Raw genomic sequence first — 21434 nt, forward strand, 5'->3', positions numbered from 1 at the left:
CCGAAAATAGTCGAGTCACCTATTTCGCATCGTTTAATGTACAAATTTCGTGATACAGAGTGGCAATCAGGTGATACAGATAGATTAGCGTTTTGAGTATCACAAAATATTATCATATTGAAATACACACAAAATATATTATTATCATATAAACCAGACAGCCGTTTTAGCCGGGACAGTCCTTTTTTTCAACCGTTTTCCCGATTTTTTTATTCTCGAACGGGACGCGTAAATGTCCCATTTTAAGCAAAAATGAACAAACTGTCCCTTTATTGTTATTCAAAATATAAATTATTAGAATAAATTCTACACACTTTCGTTAAAATGACTACCTATAGAACTATTTTCTGTACCAGCACTCATTGGGAACTTTTAGGACGTGCCTAGAACTTTTCAATGACTTTGAGTGCTTGGAATTTTTGAATACTCTTAAATGCCTTATCAGTTCTGTTTGTGTATTTTGTAACTTGAAAACACTGTTACTCAAAATGTAAAATGAGAATCAGGAGCATACACCTCTCCCACCAGATTCATATTCGCCCCGTTTGTACAAGTTAAAATTCTGGATACTTTATATTAATAGTAAGTACTAACAAATAACATACTAGAACAAATAAAATAATAGTTTAATGGAACTGGCAAGTAGCGGAGTATTATATGTTATTAATTTGCTTTTCATATTCTGCAATAGTGTTGTCGTTTTGAAAGGGTAGGGAGTCAATAGTCCCCCATCCTGAGTTTTATATATATTAGTATATTAGTATACATTAGTATATTATTATAGTATAGTATAGTATAGTATAGTATAGTATTAGTATATTATATATATATATGGTATACTAATATACTAATAAGAGACTTCAAATGCTTGATAGTAGAAAGTCTTGATCCCCTACTAAAGCAAAATGATGATGCTGTTCTGAGATTATCGCTAATTTCTCTGCAAACTTTATGCACCTAATCTCTTTACCAACTGTCGGAATATCCTATTCATTATGCAAACCTATAGTTATAACGTTGGTGAGAGGCGATGTCGCTGTTGAACTCCTCTTCCGGTTGCACTCTCCTCTGTTATTTCATGTGATACTCTAATACCTTTACACTTGTTGGTATTTAATAAAATCAGAATTTATTGTTCTTCAGATCTTTTAAAAAAGGAATTTTCTCATGAGTGTATGTAGAGGCACGAGTTTTTCGCAATGCGCGATAAAACGAAATGCGTCAGAATAAAGTAATTTTCAGTTTCTAGACGTTTTATGATATTCTGTGTATTTTCAATGTGTATTTTCATTGGTTTTCGTTGCGCGATAAAACGCGAAATTGGCAGTATTGCGCGAAATTTCTAACAATACGCCAAATAACGCGAAATTTTAAAAATATGTTGTCATTAATTTAAAAACGCCAGTTTTTTTGCTGACGGTACGGTAATATGGCATGAACGGTGCATTTCGTGTGATTCGGACGTGGGTATAAAGAGCATGTTGCGTATTACCTATCATCATCTCAGCAGGAGCCTTTTTAATTAGCTAGCCAATGGCATTATAGAAGACACCTTCTGTCTCCTGCTACTAAAGATCAAGGGCATAAAACAGAAAACAGCAAAACTTTCGTACTCGTAGTAAGTTTAGTTTCTGATTTTCCTTCAGTTTGATTTTTAAAAAAACTACATAATTTTCTGTAAGTGAAATTTACAATGTCAAGTGAAATACTCAGTGTATTTTGTTTTTAGGTAATTAATGTTTATTTCTGTAGCAATGTATGAATAAAAGGAACAATTGTAAAAATGTTAGGGAATATCTTTTTTCCACAAGAGCTACAAAATGCAAAACTTAACTTGGAAAATGCGTCAAAACGCGAAATATTAAAAAGAAAACGCGAAATTTTCAAATTCTTAGTGCGAAAAACTCGTGCCCTTAGGTATATGGTTTGTACGCTACTTTGCCACGCAAGATCCAGATTCGGATCCTGGTGATGGTTCTAATCCTCTACGTTCATATCTAATATATCCTTGGTGCTGAAAAGGGCGTTAAATTACTATATGCACACACAATGCACCTCTTTGGGTCTTGGGTTATTTGATTTTAAAATCAAAAGTAATCTATATTTAACCTTTTAAGATATATTTGCATTAAAATGTTAAATCTAGGGAATTTAGTGGTCCTAGAGGACACCTGTGTAAAACTAGGAAGAGTCATTGTGAAATATTTGCATCCCTGAATTTGAAAGTTGAATGTTCTTCAGCGATTTACGAATTATTTGAGAAATTTGGTGATCCTAGAAGCTGAGTATAATAAATAAAACCACTGTATTTGGGTCTCTTGCGCTAACTGAATATGTCTGTTTAAGTGTTCCCAAGTCAGTAATTTTACAAATGGAATTTATTTGAACAATGCATATATAGTATAAACGTATCATTAATTCATTGGAATAACATCAAAACTAATAATTACATACGATTATTTGCATTAAACTAAAATTAAACAAAGATTTAAAACAACAATGAAGGCAAGAATGTTTCTATGAAAATATAGCTTATTATCTTGCATAGACATTTTGTAAGCGCAAGAGCCTGTACCTTTAAACAGCACAACAGGCGATTAAAAATGATAAAACCTTTTGCCAGGAGATACAGAAAGATCTACCATCGCCTTTAGCACAACCTCCATGTAACTTTGCCAATCTTGTCACTGAGCCGAGCGAAATTATTCTCATGAAGACGCCACATCATGAAATGGTTGACACGAAACTGAACCAAAAGATGAGACTCTGAATAATAAGGCGTGTTTGAAAATCAAAAATCATGTGTGAAGGCGTTTTAATGTCACTCGCTCTTCTCGTGATCCAAAGGACACTTAATCCTCTGCACTGAATTGAGAAGGCATCGTTCTATTAAAGTAAAGATGGTTCGAAAGCAAGTAAATGAATCTGCGGACCACAGTTGCAATAGTGTAGAAAAAATGACGACAATGGAAGAATTTATTGGAAATCAACTTTTTTTTCTTAGGTAATGCCTCACCACTTACGGATTAGCTCTCAAATGATTTCCTCTCAGAAACTCTCTACTACCAAAGGATTAGCTCTCAAATGTTCTCTCAGCTAGACAATATTCCACCGTTGGAATGATCCTTTATAGATGCTCAGCTATGATGACAAAACAATCGTTTACATCTACAACAAAATACGACTCTTTTACAGTGCTTTCAGAAGATTGCCCTCCAACGTTGAAACTACTTTAAAAGTAAACCTGTATGGAAATTCTGGTAAGTTGTTTCTGACTTTCACCTTCTTCGTAAAAAACTACCAGACTTGTAAACATCGTCAACTGTAAATAGAATGTATCACCTCTCCTCAACCTTTTGCCATGCTTTATAACACAATTGGATTGTGTTGGGTTCGGTTCCTGTTCAGGGCAGTTATTCTTATAACCGGAAGAGTTTGATTCTTACCTGATCCCATTCGGGATAACCAAGTTTTATAACTCCGCTGGAAACAACTTCTGTTCAATACGGCTTACCTGTGGTGGATTTTAGTAATTGGCGTGAAGAAGACATTCGCAATACAAATAATAATACTACAATAGAGAGTGCGCAAACCTCCAAATTGGATCTCGAACCACAATACTATTTCGTTGAGGTTGCGACTGCGAGTGCCCACCATCCTTACCACGCCTGCTGGTATCAGCGGCATAAGTGCAAGTCATTAGACATAACATCCAGCCACTCTGTAGTGATTGTGCAGAAATGCTGTAAAGGTAATTGCACATAAAGAAATAGATAGTGTGTAAATTTTATTCGCTTAACACAGGTTTATAATACTTACGTTTACAACATTACAACATTTTATTAGTGATTTATTTAACATGTACGAACACACCATAAGCCCAAAACTTTATTAATGTGTAATTTATGCGAAGAAATTATTATATATTTTTATTTTATTCTTTCTTTCTTTAAGGAAGATAACGCACTACGAATGCCGGCTAAATTTTATATTACGCGATGCACTAGTATTAAACACACGCCATTTCGGTATTACACTTAACCACACTATAAATTGATGGATTTTGGGGGGGGGGGGATCATGTAATCATTCTTACGAAGAAGATTTCTCCATGCTTCTTGTTGCTCGTTGATCAGTCATTATTTAGCTTCCATGGAGGTAATTACTTTTCAATTCCAAGTGGAATTCACCCCTTTATTTGTACAAGTTCTTTGCTCATGCCTCGTTACTTACGTGATTTCACATATTAAACGTTGTCTTGGTATACGAACATATTTTTTGTGTTAAATTTATATTTATATACCTGCGCAGATTTAGCTTACTCTTTTTATTATCACACTTATTAAATCTTCAATGATTGCGAGGCAAAACTTTGATATTTTTCTCGGGCGTCACTATAGTAGAACCAATTTAGACCACCATAACCACTTAGAGTACCTTTCGCGGCTTTTTTTGCCTCAGCGTCAATATCTTTACGCTGAGCACACCAGAAAAATTTTATAAATATTCATAATAAATATCCTTCATCAGAAATACAAATATCAAAGGCCGTCAAATAAGTTTGCAATTAATACAAAACAATTAAAGTGTTAAAAACAGTGAAGGTATTTTACGATGGCATTTGAATTCAAGGAACTATTTTTTTGATTGTCATAACCACTTTACACCTCCTTTATTCGGTGGACAGGAAGCACGAGTCATCACTCACAGAATTGCCAACTCACACAAAGATAAAACCAAAACATAGTTTGCGTCGACGAACAGTACATGAAGCCTCATTCCAATTCAGCCAACAGTAACTGGGAAATTTAAAATGGAATGGGAGTGAGGGGGGGCTACACACTCACAAATGGCGTGCGATATGGACGATGATCTTCTTTGAAGATTATCAGAACCCTGGGATCTTGCGTTTCCTCTTCTTAAATTTATTTTTATTTTTTTTTTTTTTGGTTATTATTCCTCTTGTTTTTTCCATTATTAACATTTGATTCATTATGATTCACTAACACTTTCCACAAACGTAGATGGGCTTTTATTTTATGGGCTTTCTTTCTTTTTTTTTGTGTGTGTATATGCGAAAATATAAAATTACATTTGTTTTTATAAAACAAGATTTCAATATAAGTTGAATAATATTGATTATCTATTATATTCTCATTTTATATTATATATTATTCATATTCTACTTACTAACATCAAACTAATATATTTCTTACACCATTACTTAAATTGTAAAATTTCAATCTTTTTTTTTTTTTTGTAAGTATCTGACTCGTATTACTACACCTCACACTAAATATTCTTATCATACTAAACACATAAAATTTTCAATATTTTGAGAAAAATAACACACGAAATGCAAAAATAACCTTTTCATCAATATATGCTTCCTTATAACTAATTCTCAAAATAACTCCTAATAATGTAATATTTCCATTCTTCAACCTTTAAAATACAACATTTAAACAGCACTATTAATTAGTTAGTTAACTTCAAACACAATGCAATAATACAATAACACGGATATATGAAATGAAATCTTTCATTCGTAAACAAATTTTTAAAACATATTACATATTAAAAACTTTGTTTCACACAATATTAAGTAATATACGTTTTAGTCGAGATTTAATAAAATTTATCGGCGCCTTAAAGATTCACAGCTAAATTTTTACAACGTAATAATTCAGTTATGAGTCTCTCTGATCACTCGACAAGATCTGCCTGGCTAAATTTCGAAGAAACCTACCCACAATAAATTATTTGTCTTACCACCCCGAGATGAGGCCGAATTAAAGAATACAAGGTTAAAAACTTAAAAGTAATAAAGAATGGGATTTACCAAAATAGCTTACTCCGAGCATTAAAAACATGTTACATTACCCAATACACATAAGGGGGGGGGGGAACCTCATCTCCATGACTTGGCATATTTCTTTGCTGGTTTTTCCATTACTTTGGAAAAGAAATATCAACGGCCATCTGGAAGTCGCATAGCGGGTCACAGATGCCTGCATAAATCATTTGAAACAATTTTTTTTTTTTTTTTTTTTTTTTTTTTTTTTTTTTTTTACATTCCTTGTACTTGCTCATTTAGTGCCACATAAGGATTCTGTAGATTTACTAACGCAAATTCCAATACATCAGATGAGCATAAATTTTTACAGTACAGAAAATTCAAATACTTATCAATATCTAGCAATTTCTCTAAAATTTTATGTATTCGTTGGTTATTGCTTCTCGATTGAACACTTTGAGACAAACATACTGGTGTTGTAGTTAATGCATTGCAAAGAACGGTTTCAACACTACTTTTTAGATCTGAATTTTTAAATTCGCTTGAAATTACATCATGATATTTCTTAGAACTATGTTTTACTGCTAAATCTAACCAGATTTTACGAGTTTGTTTCGTAGGTTTCCACACCTTAAGTCTATCCACTGAATGTGAACCAATAGATTTACCAGTTAAAGGATCTAACAATTTGCCAAACTTCTCAATTTTTAATTTTTATACGGTTTAAAAGAAATATTTAATTTTACAATCATCATTTTTTTTTTTTTTTTTGTAATATTCAAGAATATTAAACATTGCTGCGATCAAATTTTCTAAATGTACACAATCCGGTTTTCTCACAAACATATTTCTATCCAATTCCTACTCTTGGTTTCTCGAGTACAACAAGAATTTTGAATTTTATTCCAAAACGTTTAATAAACGAGTCTTCGTAATCGCCTGTGTGGTTTCTGCGACAAATATTTACTTTGATGAACACTGGCTTTCCATACGCGTATGATTTTTCACTGTCAGTAGCTACAATAAATCGTATATTGGCAGAAATTTTGACTTTCGGCTTACCACATTGCTTCACTAACATGCAATTTCCACATATTTCGTCATTATGTATACTGCATTTATTTTCTTTCAAAATTTTGTTACGGGAAATTCTCTGCCCAATTTTGTATGAAACATTGAATTTGCTTTTATGATCAACCCGGTTTTTCATTTTCCCTGTGTGCTTACGCGTAGATGCTGTTACTAAATGCTCGTGCCACCTAGCACAAGTTCGTTGGACTAACCTAACTTTTGCCTTTTTCTCGCGTTTGTTTTGAATTTTCGACGCTTGGCTACGACACGGTTTTCTCACCTGATTTCCACATTTTTCACGGACACCAACATGATTTTTAACGACTAATTCCTGCATATCGTTTCCTTTTACATTGACTTTTGACCTTTTGAACAACTTACAACGCTTACTAGGTTTCAACTTTTCATTTCGCTTTTCACTTACATTTTCTGATTGTGCTTTTTCTGGAGTGACTACATTGCTTTTTTCATTACTACTTACCACCATACAATTGCCTTTGTGCTTACATTGGGTTTTCTTAAAATTCCTACGGACAAACTTTGACATTCTTTCAAAAAATCGCAATATTTTGTGCATGCCTTTTATTTTTCGTTTCAATTTACACAACTTTCGTTTCTTATCGGACGTGTGCTTATTACGCTGTAACCAATATTTATACTTGCTGACGGATTTACTCAAAATGTACTGCAACTTACTAAAATTATTTCGACAACTTTCAACTTGTTTGTGCCATGACATTCCACTAACATTATTCTCTTTGACGCTACTAGTGCCTGAACTGATTTCATCATTCATTACACATATTTGGGTGCATAGAAAACAATAAAACCTTATGCGCTTGAAATTTACAACATACATATTTATTACCACCAAGTGAGAACTGTTACCACTGTTTTCCTTTTTGTCAATCTGAACCCTAACTATGTTCACGAAGTACGAACATATGTCATTACTTGGAATACATGCTAACTTATCTGTTTGTAACGTGCTTTGGACGCATCCTAGCTCCATTAAATTTAACATATGACTAATGAGTAAAGAGCGCATTCTCTTGCCTCCATTCATTAATATTACTACATTAGTACAATTACACGTACAAAACCTATCAGTGCACTTTCCTCCGTAACATGACAAATATTTTATGTTCAACGCATCTACTTTCTGTTTAAACTTCGAACGAACACTAGGCCTACTTAACGTAACAGTTTGGCTAACTAAACCTTTACATTTGTATGATACTGGCTGACTACTTTTTTCTTTACCATTGCAAGCGCTAACAAAAACTAACTCATTTACACCCTTTTGGCACCCTTGTTCTACATCTGCACAACTAGCCTTTTCATTTGGAGCTTCAATTGATTCAATTTTTTCAAGTGCTTGGACCCCCTTTTCTTCACTTTTACCCCAAATTTCTTTCTTTGCAACTTCTATTTGTGCCTGGAGTTTATCGTCGATCTGTTGTTTTGTTGCCTCTGAAATTTCTAACATCTTGTTTTCTAAGGAATCATTGATCTCAACAATTTTGCTTTCTAAAGACTCACGTACACTATTAGTTTGCTCGCTAACCCTTTCAATTTTGTGTTCTAAAGATATATTACTCTTTTCTATTTTATTTTCTAACGATTCACGTAAATTTTGGATTTCTTTATTAGTTTGTTCAATAAGTTCCTCTTTATTTGCTTTCAGTGCGTCCAGCACTAACTTAACATTACTTTCATCCATTTTTCACAATTGCAGAAAATTTCTAAGTACGAGTCAGATACTTTATACCTTTACGTTTCTACACATAAATCACTACTTTTTACATGTACGGTGAAGGAGTTCTGTTCCTGTTTCGGAGCGCCATTTTTATAACACAATTGGATTGTGTTGGGTTCGGTTCCTGTTCAGGGCAGTTATTCTTATAACCGGAAGAGTTTGATTCTTACCTGATCCCATTCGGGATAACCAAGTTTTATAACTCCGCTGGAAACAACTTCTGTTCAATACGGCTTACCTGTGGTGGATTTTAGTAATTAGCGTGAAGAAGACATTCGCAATACAAATAATAATACTACAATAGAGAGTGCGCAAACCTCCAAATTGGATCTCGAACCACAATACTATTTCATTGAGGTTGCGACTGCGAGTGCCCACCATCCTTACCACGCCTGCTGGTATCAGCGGCATAAGTGCAAGTCATTAGACATAACATCCAGCCACTCTGTAGTGATTGTGCAGAAATGCTGTAAAGGTAATTGCACATAAAGAAATAGATAGTGTGTAAATTTTATTCGCTTAACACAGGTTTATAATACTTACGTTTACAACATTACAACATTTTATTAGTGATTTATTTAACATGTACGAACACACCATAAGCCCAAAACTTTATTAATGTGTAATTTATGCGAAGAAATTATTATATATTTTTATTTTATTCTTTCTTTCTTTAAGGAAGATAACGCACTACGAATGCCGGCTAAATTTTATATTACGCGATGCACTAGTATTAAACACACGCCATTTCGGTATTACACTTAACCACACTATAAATTGATGGATTTTGGGGGGGGGGATCATGTAATCATTCTTACGAAGAAGATTTCTCCATGCTTCTTGTTGCTCGTTGATCAGTCATTATTTAGCTTCCATGGAGGTAATTACTTTTCAATTCCAAGTGGAATTCACCCCTTTATTTGTACAAGTTCTTTGCTCATGCCTCGTTACTTACGTGATTTCACATATTAAACGTTGTCTTGGTATACGAACATATTTTTTGTGTTAAATTTATATTTATATACCTGCGCAGATTTAGCTTACTCTTTTTATTATCACACTTATTAAATCTTCAATGATTGCGAGGCAAAACTTTGATATTTTTCTCGGGCGTCACTATAGTAGAACCAATTTAGACCACCATAACCACTTAGAGTACCTTTCGCGGCTTTTTTTTGCCTCAGCGTCAATATCTTTACGCTGAGCACACCAGAAAAATTTTATAAATATTCATAATAAATATCCTTCATCAGAAATACAAATATCAAAGGCCGTCAAATAAGTTTGCAATTAATACAAAACAATTAAAGTGTTAAAAACAGTGAAGGTATTTTACGATGGCATTTGAATTCAAGGAACTATTTTTTTGATTGTCATAACCACTTTACACCTCCTTTATTCGGTGGACAGGAAGCACGAGTCATCACTCACAGAATTGCCAACTCACACAAAGATAAAACCAAAACATAGTTTGCGTCGACGAACAGTACATGAAGCCTCATTCCAATTCAGCCAACAGTAACTGGGAAATTTAAAATGGAATGGGAGTGAGGGGGGGCTACACACTCACAGCTTTCAGGTTCCCAAATAAGTTCAATGGCAGCTGCTCTGTTAGCGAAAGACGTAGCACTATATCAAATATTCATTATTTGGGACCCTCCAATGAGGAATTTTATTAAGACGAAACAGCCTGTGTTGTACTGGAGAACGTTGCTTCCTGAAGACATCTCATCACCAACAATGACTCGTTTGATATCGATAAAAGCCGTGTTTGTTAGTTGTCGTTAAAGTTTTCATATATTGGCAACACTTATTCCTCCTTTGCAGTGACTTTTCCCCATGGATAACAGCAGTATGAGGTCGCCTACATTTGCTGGTCAATTCTTCTGCAGAAACATCTCTCCATTTCTATCTTTAAAGAGGAAATGCTGTAAATCTGTAGAGAATACTCGAAGATTATGTTCTATCAAATGTCACAACAAGAGGAGTAGTGGAATGCCAGGCAAACTATATATAATTGAGAGTACTTGGTGCTCGAGCTCTTATAAGAATTCAGCAGACAAAAGACAAATCATGAACTAACAGTTACTAGCCTTAGTTTCTACGGAGTAAGGTTATGTCCAAATGAGTACGATCATTTTTACAGAGCTCTAAGAAGAGAATGCTTGTGGTAGTGCATTTACATCAGCAGCTAAGTTGCATATACAGTACTAACTGTTGGCTTTTGCTTGATTAGTGCACATGTTTGGAAGTTGCCTTAGTATTGGCGTTATGTTTACTTCATCCCATAAATGATAACGTGAATTTTTTGCTTTTCGTGCAAAGTATGGAACCAGCAACAGCACATCTACTCACACTGAAGAGCAGTTGGAGATAAACTATGTAGCAGTATCTCAGTGTTGTTCCAGCCCAACACTTTAGAATCTTAAGACAGATACAGATAAGATCTACCGTAAAGTTCAGAGGAGGAACCCTAAGGCTTTTGGCAATCATCATCATCATATCATGTCTGACGCACGGAGAAAGATGGTCGTCGAAATTTGAGTCATTATTTTGAGAACTGTATCAAGAAGCTTCTTAAAAAGGAAGGGCAGAAATATATCATAAATAGCTATTGCAAAGTTGACAAAATTATTTAAATATATATATATATATATATATGGAGTCAGAGTGAACGCATGGCTTCTAGAAAGGGGTTTAATGGTTGACATCAAACTTTCCAATTCTTCAGTTAAAAGTTACTAAAAGAGGAGACTGTTGAATATACTGAAACCAAATATAAAAGAAATAAATGATTTTGCTATGAAATTAATTCAAATTGAGAAGAATTATGATAATGGTATTTGAGAGAAGATGAGAACAAATCTTGGCCATTTAAAATGAAGCTTCTGAAGATTCATCCGTTGTTGAGGAGTGGTTTTCTGTTTTTCATAATTTTGCGATCACTTCTGATGTTGAATGGGGATTTATTAAGCTTGCACAGATGTACATATGTCAACGTGTATTGAATACTTCGTAAATAAGTGTAAACATGTATATATTTTAAAATTGTATACAAACATCACAAAATATTTCAAAAATATGTAAAATTAAAAAAGTTAAAAATTTAAACATTCAAAAAATAATACAATCAAACTAAAAAATGTAAATAGTATGAATGTATAAATAGCTATCCTAATTAATTAAGTATAATCTATTTTGTAAATAATATTTGTGAATAATTGTAAAAATGTACATAGTCTGTTGTAAATAATTGTAAAAATGTACATAGTCTATTGTAAATAATTACAAAATGTACATAGTCTAGTGTAAATAATTGTAAAAATGTACATAGTGTATTGAATTGTATAAAATAATCGTGAAAAGCTCACATTAATATAGCATATTTGTAAATATAAGAATAGTGCACACGAGATTTTAAGATGTACTTATTGTCAATATACTGCATGTAATATAATATAATGTATTAATAAATGTGAAAATATTTCGAATATGAGGATTTTTATTAATTATACCTATTTGCAAATGCAAAAATTTGTAAACCTAATATCTAGAGCAATATTCTCTCACTTCTTGAATGTGAACAAGACTAAGGTAGTTGTACTTAATAAAAAGGAGTACAAACTGGCGAAAGGCGACAGATGGTCATGTCAGGGGCAGGATTTAGAAACAGTTAAAAATCTTCTTAAAGTGAACATATCATATAATTGTAGTTGGGTCGACCACCAGAGAAGGGTGGCAGCTATCACAGAAAAAAAGAAATCACTATACTCAAAACTATGAACAGGCAACAATATTCTGCTGAAATTGGCCATGCATACATTTAATACATTATTACTCCCCATACTTCTGTACATGTTTGAAATCTGGAACAGAAACTGTACTAATAACGTCATTAATAAAGAGGAAACGCAGTTTACAAATTAAATACCAGAGGTACCACAATTGGCATAATAGCGAGGTCCTACGCGAAACAGAGAGATATCCCATGAGTTCAGTCTTGAAAATACGGGCACTAAAGTATTGACCAAACCTGTACAAAATAGAAAACGGGAGGGAAATTCAGAAACAATGCGTTGATTATCAAATGAAACAGAGAGAAGTAGTAATTCTTGGATAATGGAAGTATGGACACTGTTGCGAGAGGTAAATATGATCGACTTCCTGGAAGAAACAAGAAGTCAAGAGATATATACGAGGTGTGGCAATTAAATAACGAGACTGCCCACCTCTTGTCGCGCAGGATCGTGGTGGGGAGGTAGCTAATGATGTGCTGTTGATCTTGAACCTTCATGAGCACCAACTGTTTGTTTCATGATTCTGAAAGGTTCTTTTTTCTTTTCAGGTTTGCATGAAGAGGTGTTCTGTAGTAGTGCTGGAATCATGGTGAACAGTAAAGTTGAGCAGCGCATTAACATCAAATTTCTGAACATAAAATTTCTGGTGAAATTAAACAAAACACCGACGTATGTTGTGCAATGTTAAAAGATGTTTATGGTGATAATGCTATGTCACATGCGCGAGCTTTCGAAGAGCACAAACGATTTTCAGAAGGTAGGGAGGAGGTTGAAGATGATGAACGACCCGGCTGCCCTCTGAGTTTAAGAACGGACGAGAATGTTCAAAAACTTAATGAACTTATCCGGAAAGATGGACGTCTGAGCATTCGGATGATCGCAGACATGACGAACATTAACAAAGAGACAGTAAGACAAATTTTGCATGACAATTTAAACATGACAGAAGTTTGTGCAAAAATTATCCCGAGAAACCTCTCTCAGGAAAAAAAAAAAAAACATTCGAAAGACCATTTGCTGTGACGTCATGGAACAACACAAAGCAGAACCAGACTTGCTAACACGTGTCATCACATGTGATAAAACATGGATTTTCCAGTATGACCCCGAGACTAAGCGTCAATCCATGCACTGGAAGACCCCCACATCTCCAAGAATGAAAAAAGCACGAATGAGCAAGTCCAAAGTGAAGGCAATTCTCATCTTTTTTTTTCGATATCAGGGGTATTATCATGACTGAATGGGTGCCTCAGCGTCAAACGGTGAATCAGACCTACTACAAAGAAGTCCTAATCAAGCTGAGGGAAAGAATAAGGAAGAAGAGACCGGATTTGTGGAAGAACGATGCATGGATCCTCCACCAAGACAATGTGCCTGCCCATAATGCCCTTTCTGTGAAGCAGTTTTTAGCAGCCAAGCGCATTCCTGTGCTCGACCATCCTCAGTATTCCCCACACCTGGCTCTCTGTGACTTTTATCTATTCCCAAAAGTGAAAAGTGCATTGAAGAGAACACATTTTCAGTGTGTGGAAGAGGTGAAACGAAAAACGACAGAGTTGTTGAACAGGGTGACATCTGATGACCTACAGCATTGCTTTGAACAATGGAAGGCACGTATGCAGTGGTGTATAAATAGGGGAGGGGAGTATATTGAAGGGGATAACAGTCAACTGTAACTTTCTTTGCAATACATCACATTTATGATACGTCTCGTTATTTAATTGCCACACCTCGTATAAAGCAACTAAGAGCACTTTCATAGTGCATACTGTCTGTTGTTTGTAATATTTTGAACGAATCGTTACGTGTGTGAAGTCAATGAAAATTTCTATTGAAAAGTTTTATCATCATTATAAACATTTAAATTCTGGTCTTTTGCATCTTCTTATCAGTCCGTATTCAGTACTCACATTGAGTTGAACATCTCGTGCAAGCGCACTGAAAACACACAAATATGTTGTACGTGCCGATCAAATCAAACCTTAATATACCATATATTTTTTTATATTATTATTCAAGTCAGAATGCGTAGTGTGAAATAAGCTTTTTTTTTTTTTAATTTATTTTAACGTAAAAGACTAGGTTGGGGTTATAATACGAATATGAATTTTATTAAACTGTCTCTTTACTAAAAATATCATACTACGAAGCACATGTCAACAAAAGGGCCGATATTAAAAAAAAAAAATAATAATAATAATAATAATAATAAGAGAAGAAATTTAATGTGATTAATATACAAATACACACCTTGGCTATTTTTCGACGTAGTCAAGCTTCTGTATCTCCACGGGAGAGTGCAGCCAGTCCAGAACTGATGTCTTGAGCACTTCACTATCTCTGAAACGCTTCGATACAAACCACTTTATCAGGTGGAGGAAAAGAAAGAAATTGATGGGGGCAAGATTGGGGTGATAAGGGAAATGATTGAATAGTTCCCATCGAAATAATTGAATTGTCTCAACAGTATGAGTAGCTGTGTATGTGCAAGCGTTGTCATGGATCAGAAGAATTCCAGAGCGTAACATTTCTCTGGGCCGATTTTGAATGGCACGTCGTAGATTATTCAGTATTTGGCAATACACATCTGCTGTGATTGTTCATCCTGGTTTCAAGAATTCCACAAGAATCACAATTTTGTGAACTGATGGTATTTGTATGAATTTCTTTGCTTTAGAAGAACCAGAGTGCCACCATTGCATTGACTTCTATTTCGACTCTTCAGTGGTATACAATATCCAGGTTTCATCCCTGTCGTTATGTGAGAAAAGAGGTCATCTCCATTCTCCCCCCAACAAGACATAGACGCTTCTGGAAACTGGCGAATTCAGATATTCTGGACCAGCGATTGGATCGCACTTCTCGTTAAAGCGTTCTACCAGATCGTCTCTCTGAACACTAGACCTTTCGATACGCTCATCGTCATGACATTTAATCGCCCCTCCTAAAACTCTCTGCACAATTGCCTGAACTTCCCTTTACTCATTAGTGTCTGTCCGTAAATGATACATAATTTCCGATGGATGTCAGCTGTATTCTGTTCTCTGATGTTCAGAATCGTAGACAGATCTCACTTCACATTTGGCGGGATTTTGTATTACAGCAGCCATTTCACTTTACTTCTACTCGCATGTACATAACTTCACTTGGACGATTCTATCTCTCGTGGGCATGCTTAACTTCATCAGTATTGCTAACCCCGCATAAAAATATCCTTTTTTTTTTTTTTTTTTTTTTTTTTTTGACATGCACCTCTATATTCGGGCCAATACAGTAAACGCAAGTTCTATTGCTTTTCTGGTCTTTCTTACTTACATTTAGTTGACTCAGAATACCAATATTTCTGAACTATCATTCTGCTCATTCTTTAACCGACTTTATTCACTCTACATATTTTTAGTTGCAAAAGTATTGGCTTCGTCTTTTCAACCAAAACTGGACCATTTTCTTTTTCCGCCTTCACTTGTATTAAAATACATAATGGTACATGTGATGATATTTGCACTTGATGTAAAATCTTGCTTTAATTTGTAATGAGTGTTGCAAAATGAATTAATTTTTAAATAAATTCAGAACTTGGATTTTCTAAATCTAGTTTCATATGAGTTCAACAAATTATACCAAACGTGGAATTTTCTCTGATAACTGTCAGCATTGTCAAGAGATAGAAAGGAAGGATAGTGATGATAAGATACGTGGAAATTAATTACAAGATAGTAACTAAAATCATTAACATATACGCATATCCTCAAAATGCTTGTGTTTAGTGTCATATATACATATGTTAATGTTTTTAGTTGTTACCTATGTAATTAATTTCCATTCATCATATACTCACTAAACATTTTTCTGATCTATAAGGCTCGACAGTAAAGCTCCAGGACTGAAAAATCTGTTCCCTTCTGAACATCAGTCATCGAAGACACTGATTCTCAGTGTCGTGGATTGTTAGAGCATCTGTACCCTGGTCATCAAAGACACCCTGTGCCTCTGTCATCAAAGACGCCTTGGTACCGTGTTCTCCTATCGTGGAACAATGAGAACTAGTCTATCTTCAACGACCGACATTTAAAGGGGCACAGACACCCCTCTTTACCGAATCTTCACCTGTCTTAACTAACTAACTCGGTCAATGGCCTATGGAGCCCGGAGGTTCAATGCCGCGTTCACAAAAGCTCTCCATTGACTTTTGTCTTTAGCCAACTGGATCTAGTTTCTATTTGTATTCCTATTTCTGCGAGATCCATCTTAATATTGTTCTTCCATGTGCGCATAGGTCTTCCTAATGGTCGTTTTCCGATTGGATTTCCAGTTACAACTGCTAAAGTGTACCTACTCGAAAGTGTTCCTACTTTCTTTTATTCTGGTTACATGACCTGCCCACCTGAGCCTCCTAGACTTGATGACCTTAACAATGTTCGGTAAATTGTACAAATTATGCAGCTCCTCGTTATGAAGTTTCCGCCATTCCCATTTCTCTTGGGTTCGAATGCTCCTCTCAAGATTTTATTCTCAAATAATTCCAGTTTACGTTCTTCCCTCAGTATAAGCGGCCATGTTTCACAACCATACAACATAACAGGTTCTGTAAAAGAAAAAAATATTATAATATTAATCTCATATGATGAACAATTTTGTCATTAGCAAAAACCAGGTATCAGCATTATTCTTGGAACTTTATTGTCAAATCTTGTATGTCTTGATATTGCTGACAACTGTAAGTAAAAATTCGTTTTTTTTTTTTAATACTAATCTGGAAATGAAAATAGAAGAGCATGGTCAAATACTTTTATTTACATGTCTACTTTTCTTACAGGCTTTCATGACAATAATCTCTTGTTCTAAGTTCAGTTTTATTTTCTCTCTCAAACAGTGTGAAGAGACAGCAGACGATTTTGTGGATACTAACGACGAAGATGAGGAAGTCGGCAATAATATTCCCACTGTCAAAAAAAACAACTCAGATGCTTTGTGTACGTGTTATACGTGTGGTGAGAAATTTGAGACAAGACGAGCGTTTAAAGACCACATGATAATTCATCCGAATGCCAAGATCATAAGATGCAAATATTGCGGCAAAGGATTCAGTAAGCCAAGTCAAATGAAAATGCACATCAGGACACACACAGGCGCTCGTCCGTATTCTTGTAAAGAGTGTGGGAAGAATTTTTCTGTGAAAAGTGCCCTTAGAAAGCACGAAGATATTCACGTGAAGGATAAGCAGTTTATATGTGATGTGTGTCATCGATCGTTTTCCAGGAAAGAATACATGGAAGAACACATAAGAACGCACACGGGTAATAAACCATTCAAATGTGACATATGTGGCAAGGATTTCGTTGGACGAACGGGATTAAATCATCATCGACAGACGCACTTCAAAAATAACAAGAACGCTGTCTGTGAAGTATGTGGTAAGTCATTCACTCGCCATGCTCTATGGACACATATGAAAACTCACGAAAAATTGTACAAATGCGAGACATGCTCCAAACGATTCTCCACGGCCAATTTACTACAAATGCACATTGACGGAACGCATTTAGGACAAAAGAAAAATCAGTGTGAAGTGTGTGGTAAAGGATTTGTTCAGAAGAACCATTTACAGAGACATATGCAAATACATAGTGAAACACGCCCGTTTAAGTGTGAGAAATGTCAACATCGCTCTTTTGCCACGGAATCGAAGTTACTTTCTCACATGCGAATGAGTCATTCGGATGCGGGTGATAAATTATTCCCATGTGATATTTGTCACAAGAAATTTGCTGGACGGAGCACCGTAATTTATCATCGACGGCAACACACGGGTGAGAAACCACATTTATGTACTCTTTGTAATAAACAATTTGCGCGTCCGGATGCTCTCAGGCAACACTTCCGCTCGCACACTGGAGAAAGGCCATTTGAGTGCACAATATGTAAAAGAAAGTGTACCAGTAAAAGTACTTTAAATAAACACTTGAGAACACACGGAAGTGACAAGGCAGTAGGTGGACAGTTTGTGTGTCTAACTTGTGGTAAAAGTTTTCCCTCGTCCACTCACTTAAATATTCACTCAAGAGTTCATACTGGTGAGAAACCATACAAGTGCGATATGTGCAACAAAACTTTCAGGTATCAAGATAGTCTTAAGAAACATGCTACGTTTCACACGCCCGTAGCTCCAATCACTTCCTCTTCGTACGCCTGCCAAGTATGTGGAGAAACGTTTAGCGAATCCACTCTTTTGCACCAACACTTGACGCAACACACTGATACCAACAAAGAAATGTTAAGATGTAACTTATGTTGTAAAGAATTTCACAACCGAGATGATTTCCATTTCCACCTTGAGGAGCATATCGTAGGGGACCCCGGCCCTGGGAAGAAAACTGTAAGCGTAATGATGCCTGCGGAAGCCATTGTCACTGCCGTTGCGCTTACATCAGCTGATAGTACAACTCATGGTCCGTCCATTACAAATTCACAAGTATCACATACACAGGAACATTCGGAACTTACACTTCACCAATTGCAGCCTCCAACTACCTCTTCTGCCATTTTCTCACCTCATTCTTCAGGTGGACATCAACATGTTGAGATTCTTCAACACATTATCCCTAGTGCAACAATGGAAGTCCGAATACCAAATACAATCTCTCTTCCCGCTGGTAATAATGTTCTTTCTCCATCCAATGACTTAACATCTCTGCAGCCTCTACAGATGGAACACCAATACATCCAGGTTCAAGTACCTAGAACTACTTTAGAATCCACAGAAGTGCTATTAAATGTGAGAGCACCTGGTATTGAAGCCACATCCTCGCAAGCTTCTCAGGTGCAACCACAAGTTCATCAAGCTTGGAATGTTACTTATTTAGGATAAAGAAACTGAAAGAGAAAAGAGGTACAGTGAACACACAGGGCTTTCGTTTTTACAACTCTTGCCTGTATCTTTAGCTTAAGATTCCAGTAACATGTGATGTATGCTCCTTTTCATACAAAAATTGACGGTAGATTACTGGCGGTGTTCTTTGTAACTATCATTGTCTCAGGTCATAGTTATGTTCGAATCCTTTTAGCTGCTGGTAACGGGAAAATAGTTTGTAATGTGAGGATCCTAGTTTCTTTAACATTTGGGTGCAGTAAAAGATACCTGTTTAGTAAATTATGAATACGCTCTTTTGTTGTTTTTCAGCCAATTGAAACTTCAATATGACCGTTTTTCTGTTGTTTATCACTCCAACATTATAGTATGGAACATTATTCTTCTTTGGAGCAAAGTTTGAACTCTAAGCTTGATTATGGTTAAGTGGAATTCATCGAGTTACTCTTGCTTCACTACAGTTTCATCGCCCCTCTAAATAATTTCAATATAATTCATTTTCACTTATTAGTGTGACCTTCATACTATCTGCAGATCGTTAGTCTCAAGATTTCAGATTTAGTAACCGAATTCACGTAAATTTCCGTTTCGCTTCTAGTAAACTGAATGCAGTTCGATACTCCGCTGTAATACATTAAACTACAAAGAAATATATTGAAAATCCAATATCAGTAACATAGTTACAAAATGTAGTTACTTGTGGTGTTTGTATATTGGTTTCCTTTGCCATAGCTTGCATCCCCTCTCAGACATATGGGATGCTTTCGATATCATTAGCAGACTGTTACTATTGATAAGAAAATCTTGCGCAGGAAGAGTTCTAGTTTTGGGTACAAGTGGAGGCGCACGGTTGTACCAGCGCGCTTACCTCTGGTGCGAGGGGGTCTCTCATTCGAGCACCGGTCACGCAAGTTTGTGCTGGGCATCATATCTGTGTGTTTTCTCAACATTTGCCGTTCCCTTTCACGTTTTTCTTCCTTCAATTATTTCAGTCTCACATTCATTAATCATCTCTCTCCTTTAGCATAAAGGGCATTATTGTGGGACGTTAAATTAAATATTTAATTTCGGGCACAAGTTAAAAATCTCTGGAACCTGGTGAACAGAAATTATTTCCCGATAGTTACGCCACAGAAGGAATATTCCTACTACCTTAGATGCAATCCTTGTTATTTTGGCATTAACCTCAAGCCGACTTTGATTCTATCCCAGTGTACGGGTTGGACTTTGTTTCCATTCCAGTGTACAGGTTACATACTAGGAAAGACTGGAACGACTTAATATTATGTTAGGTGCCTAAATAAGGTAGGGGAACCAAAATTCGTCTTCTAGTTACGTTTTCTTAACCTGGAGACTAGATGAGATAAGTGAACTAAGCCAAATGCTACCTATTCCTTCACCTGGAAACCAAATGGAATTGCCTGTGTCATCACTTGTTTTTATGTTAGAAATGGAATTTCAAGACTGTCAGTTGTTCAGAAAAGAATGTTCTAATTCCGTCCTCCATGAAAATCAAAACATAAATGAAACGTGTAATGGTTGTTCCTCAGTCGAGGAGCTCCCTTGTGGCTAAGCGGTTAGCGTACGCGTCTTTGGTGTGGGAAATCCGGGTTCAGTCCCGGTGGGAATTCATGTGGTTGGAATCCCACGTTAAGCTGTAGGTCCACGTCTCATATAGCCTCGCTGCTTAAAGCAACACTAAACTGAAAATCAAATCAAACTACGTTTCTTGGACAACAGTTTTATTTGTATTAGTGTAAGAAAAGTAAGCATATATAGTTGACTCTGGTGATGTAATTCCACTTTTAGGCGTAATAAAGAAAATGAAAATGTACAAAATAAAGGAAGTGAAAATAAAAAAGATAAGAAAAACATGAAACTTTTTGCTAATGGGAACTTAACCATCTATAAATGTAGCATATCTCTCATGACCGCAGAATCATGTAAAACATTGCGAACAGCATATCTGTGTTTCGCCTATCTTTAGAACATTTTTCCTTATAAATTGGACATTCATCATCATCGTTTCCACTAACGCTAACACTCCAGTCATCATATGGAATGTCAGTATTGGAACCACTGTGGTCTTGCGTGTAAGATTGGTTCACGTACTTTTGGCATTCATCGGTAGCACACATTTTT

At 35.5% G+C, this 21434-nt stretch overlaps 1 protein-coding gene across 3 annotated transcripts in view; it reads left to right on the top strand.

The window, feature by feature from the left end:
• LOC145663132 (uncharacterized) overlaps positions 1–21216 on the top strand; it is a 121019-nt gene extending 99803 nt beyond the window's left edge. For 2 of the 3 annotated variants that reach the window (XM_081729427.1, XM_081729429.1), the window contains exon 5: positions 17298–21215. In XM_081729427.1, coding sequence (XP_081585553.1) covers positions 17298–19292 — 1995 coding nt within the window. In that variant the 3' untranslated portion in view covers positions 19293–21215. Of the gene's footprint in view, positions 1–17297 lie in introns of all 3 variants that reach the window. The other variant, XM_081729428.1, reaches the window with a different exon arrangement.
• The last annotated feature ends 218 nt before the right edge of the window (positions 21217–21434 follow it).

The sequence above is a fragment of the Thermobia domestica genome, chromosome 10 (genome assembly GCF_964235325.1).
Source record: "Thermobia domestica chromosome 10, izTheDome1.hap1.1, whole genome shotgun sequence".
In the NCBI taxonomy this organism is placed as follows: Eukaryota; Metazoa; Arthropoda; class Insecta; order Zygentoma; family Lepismatidae; genus Thermobia; species Thermobia domestica.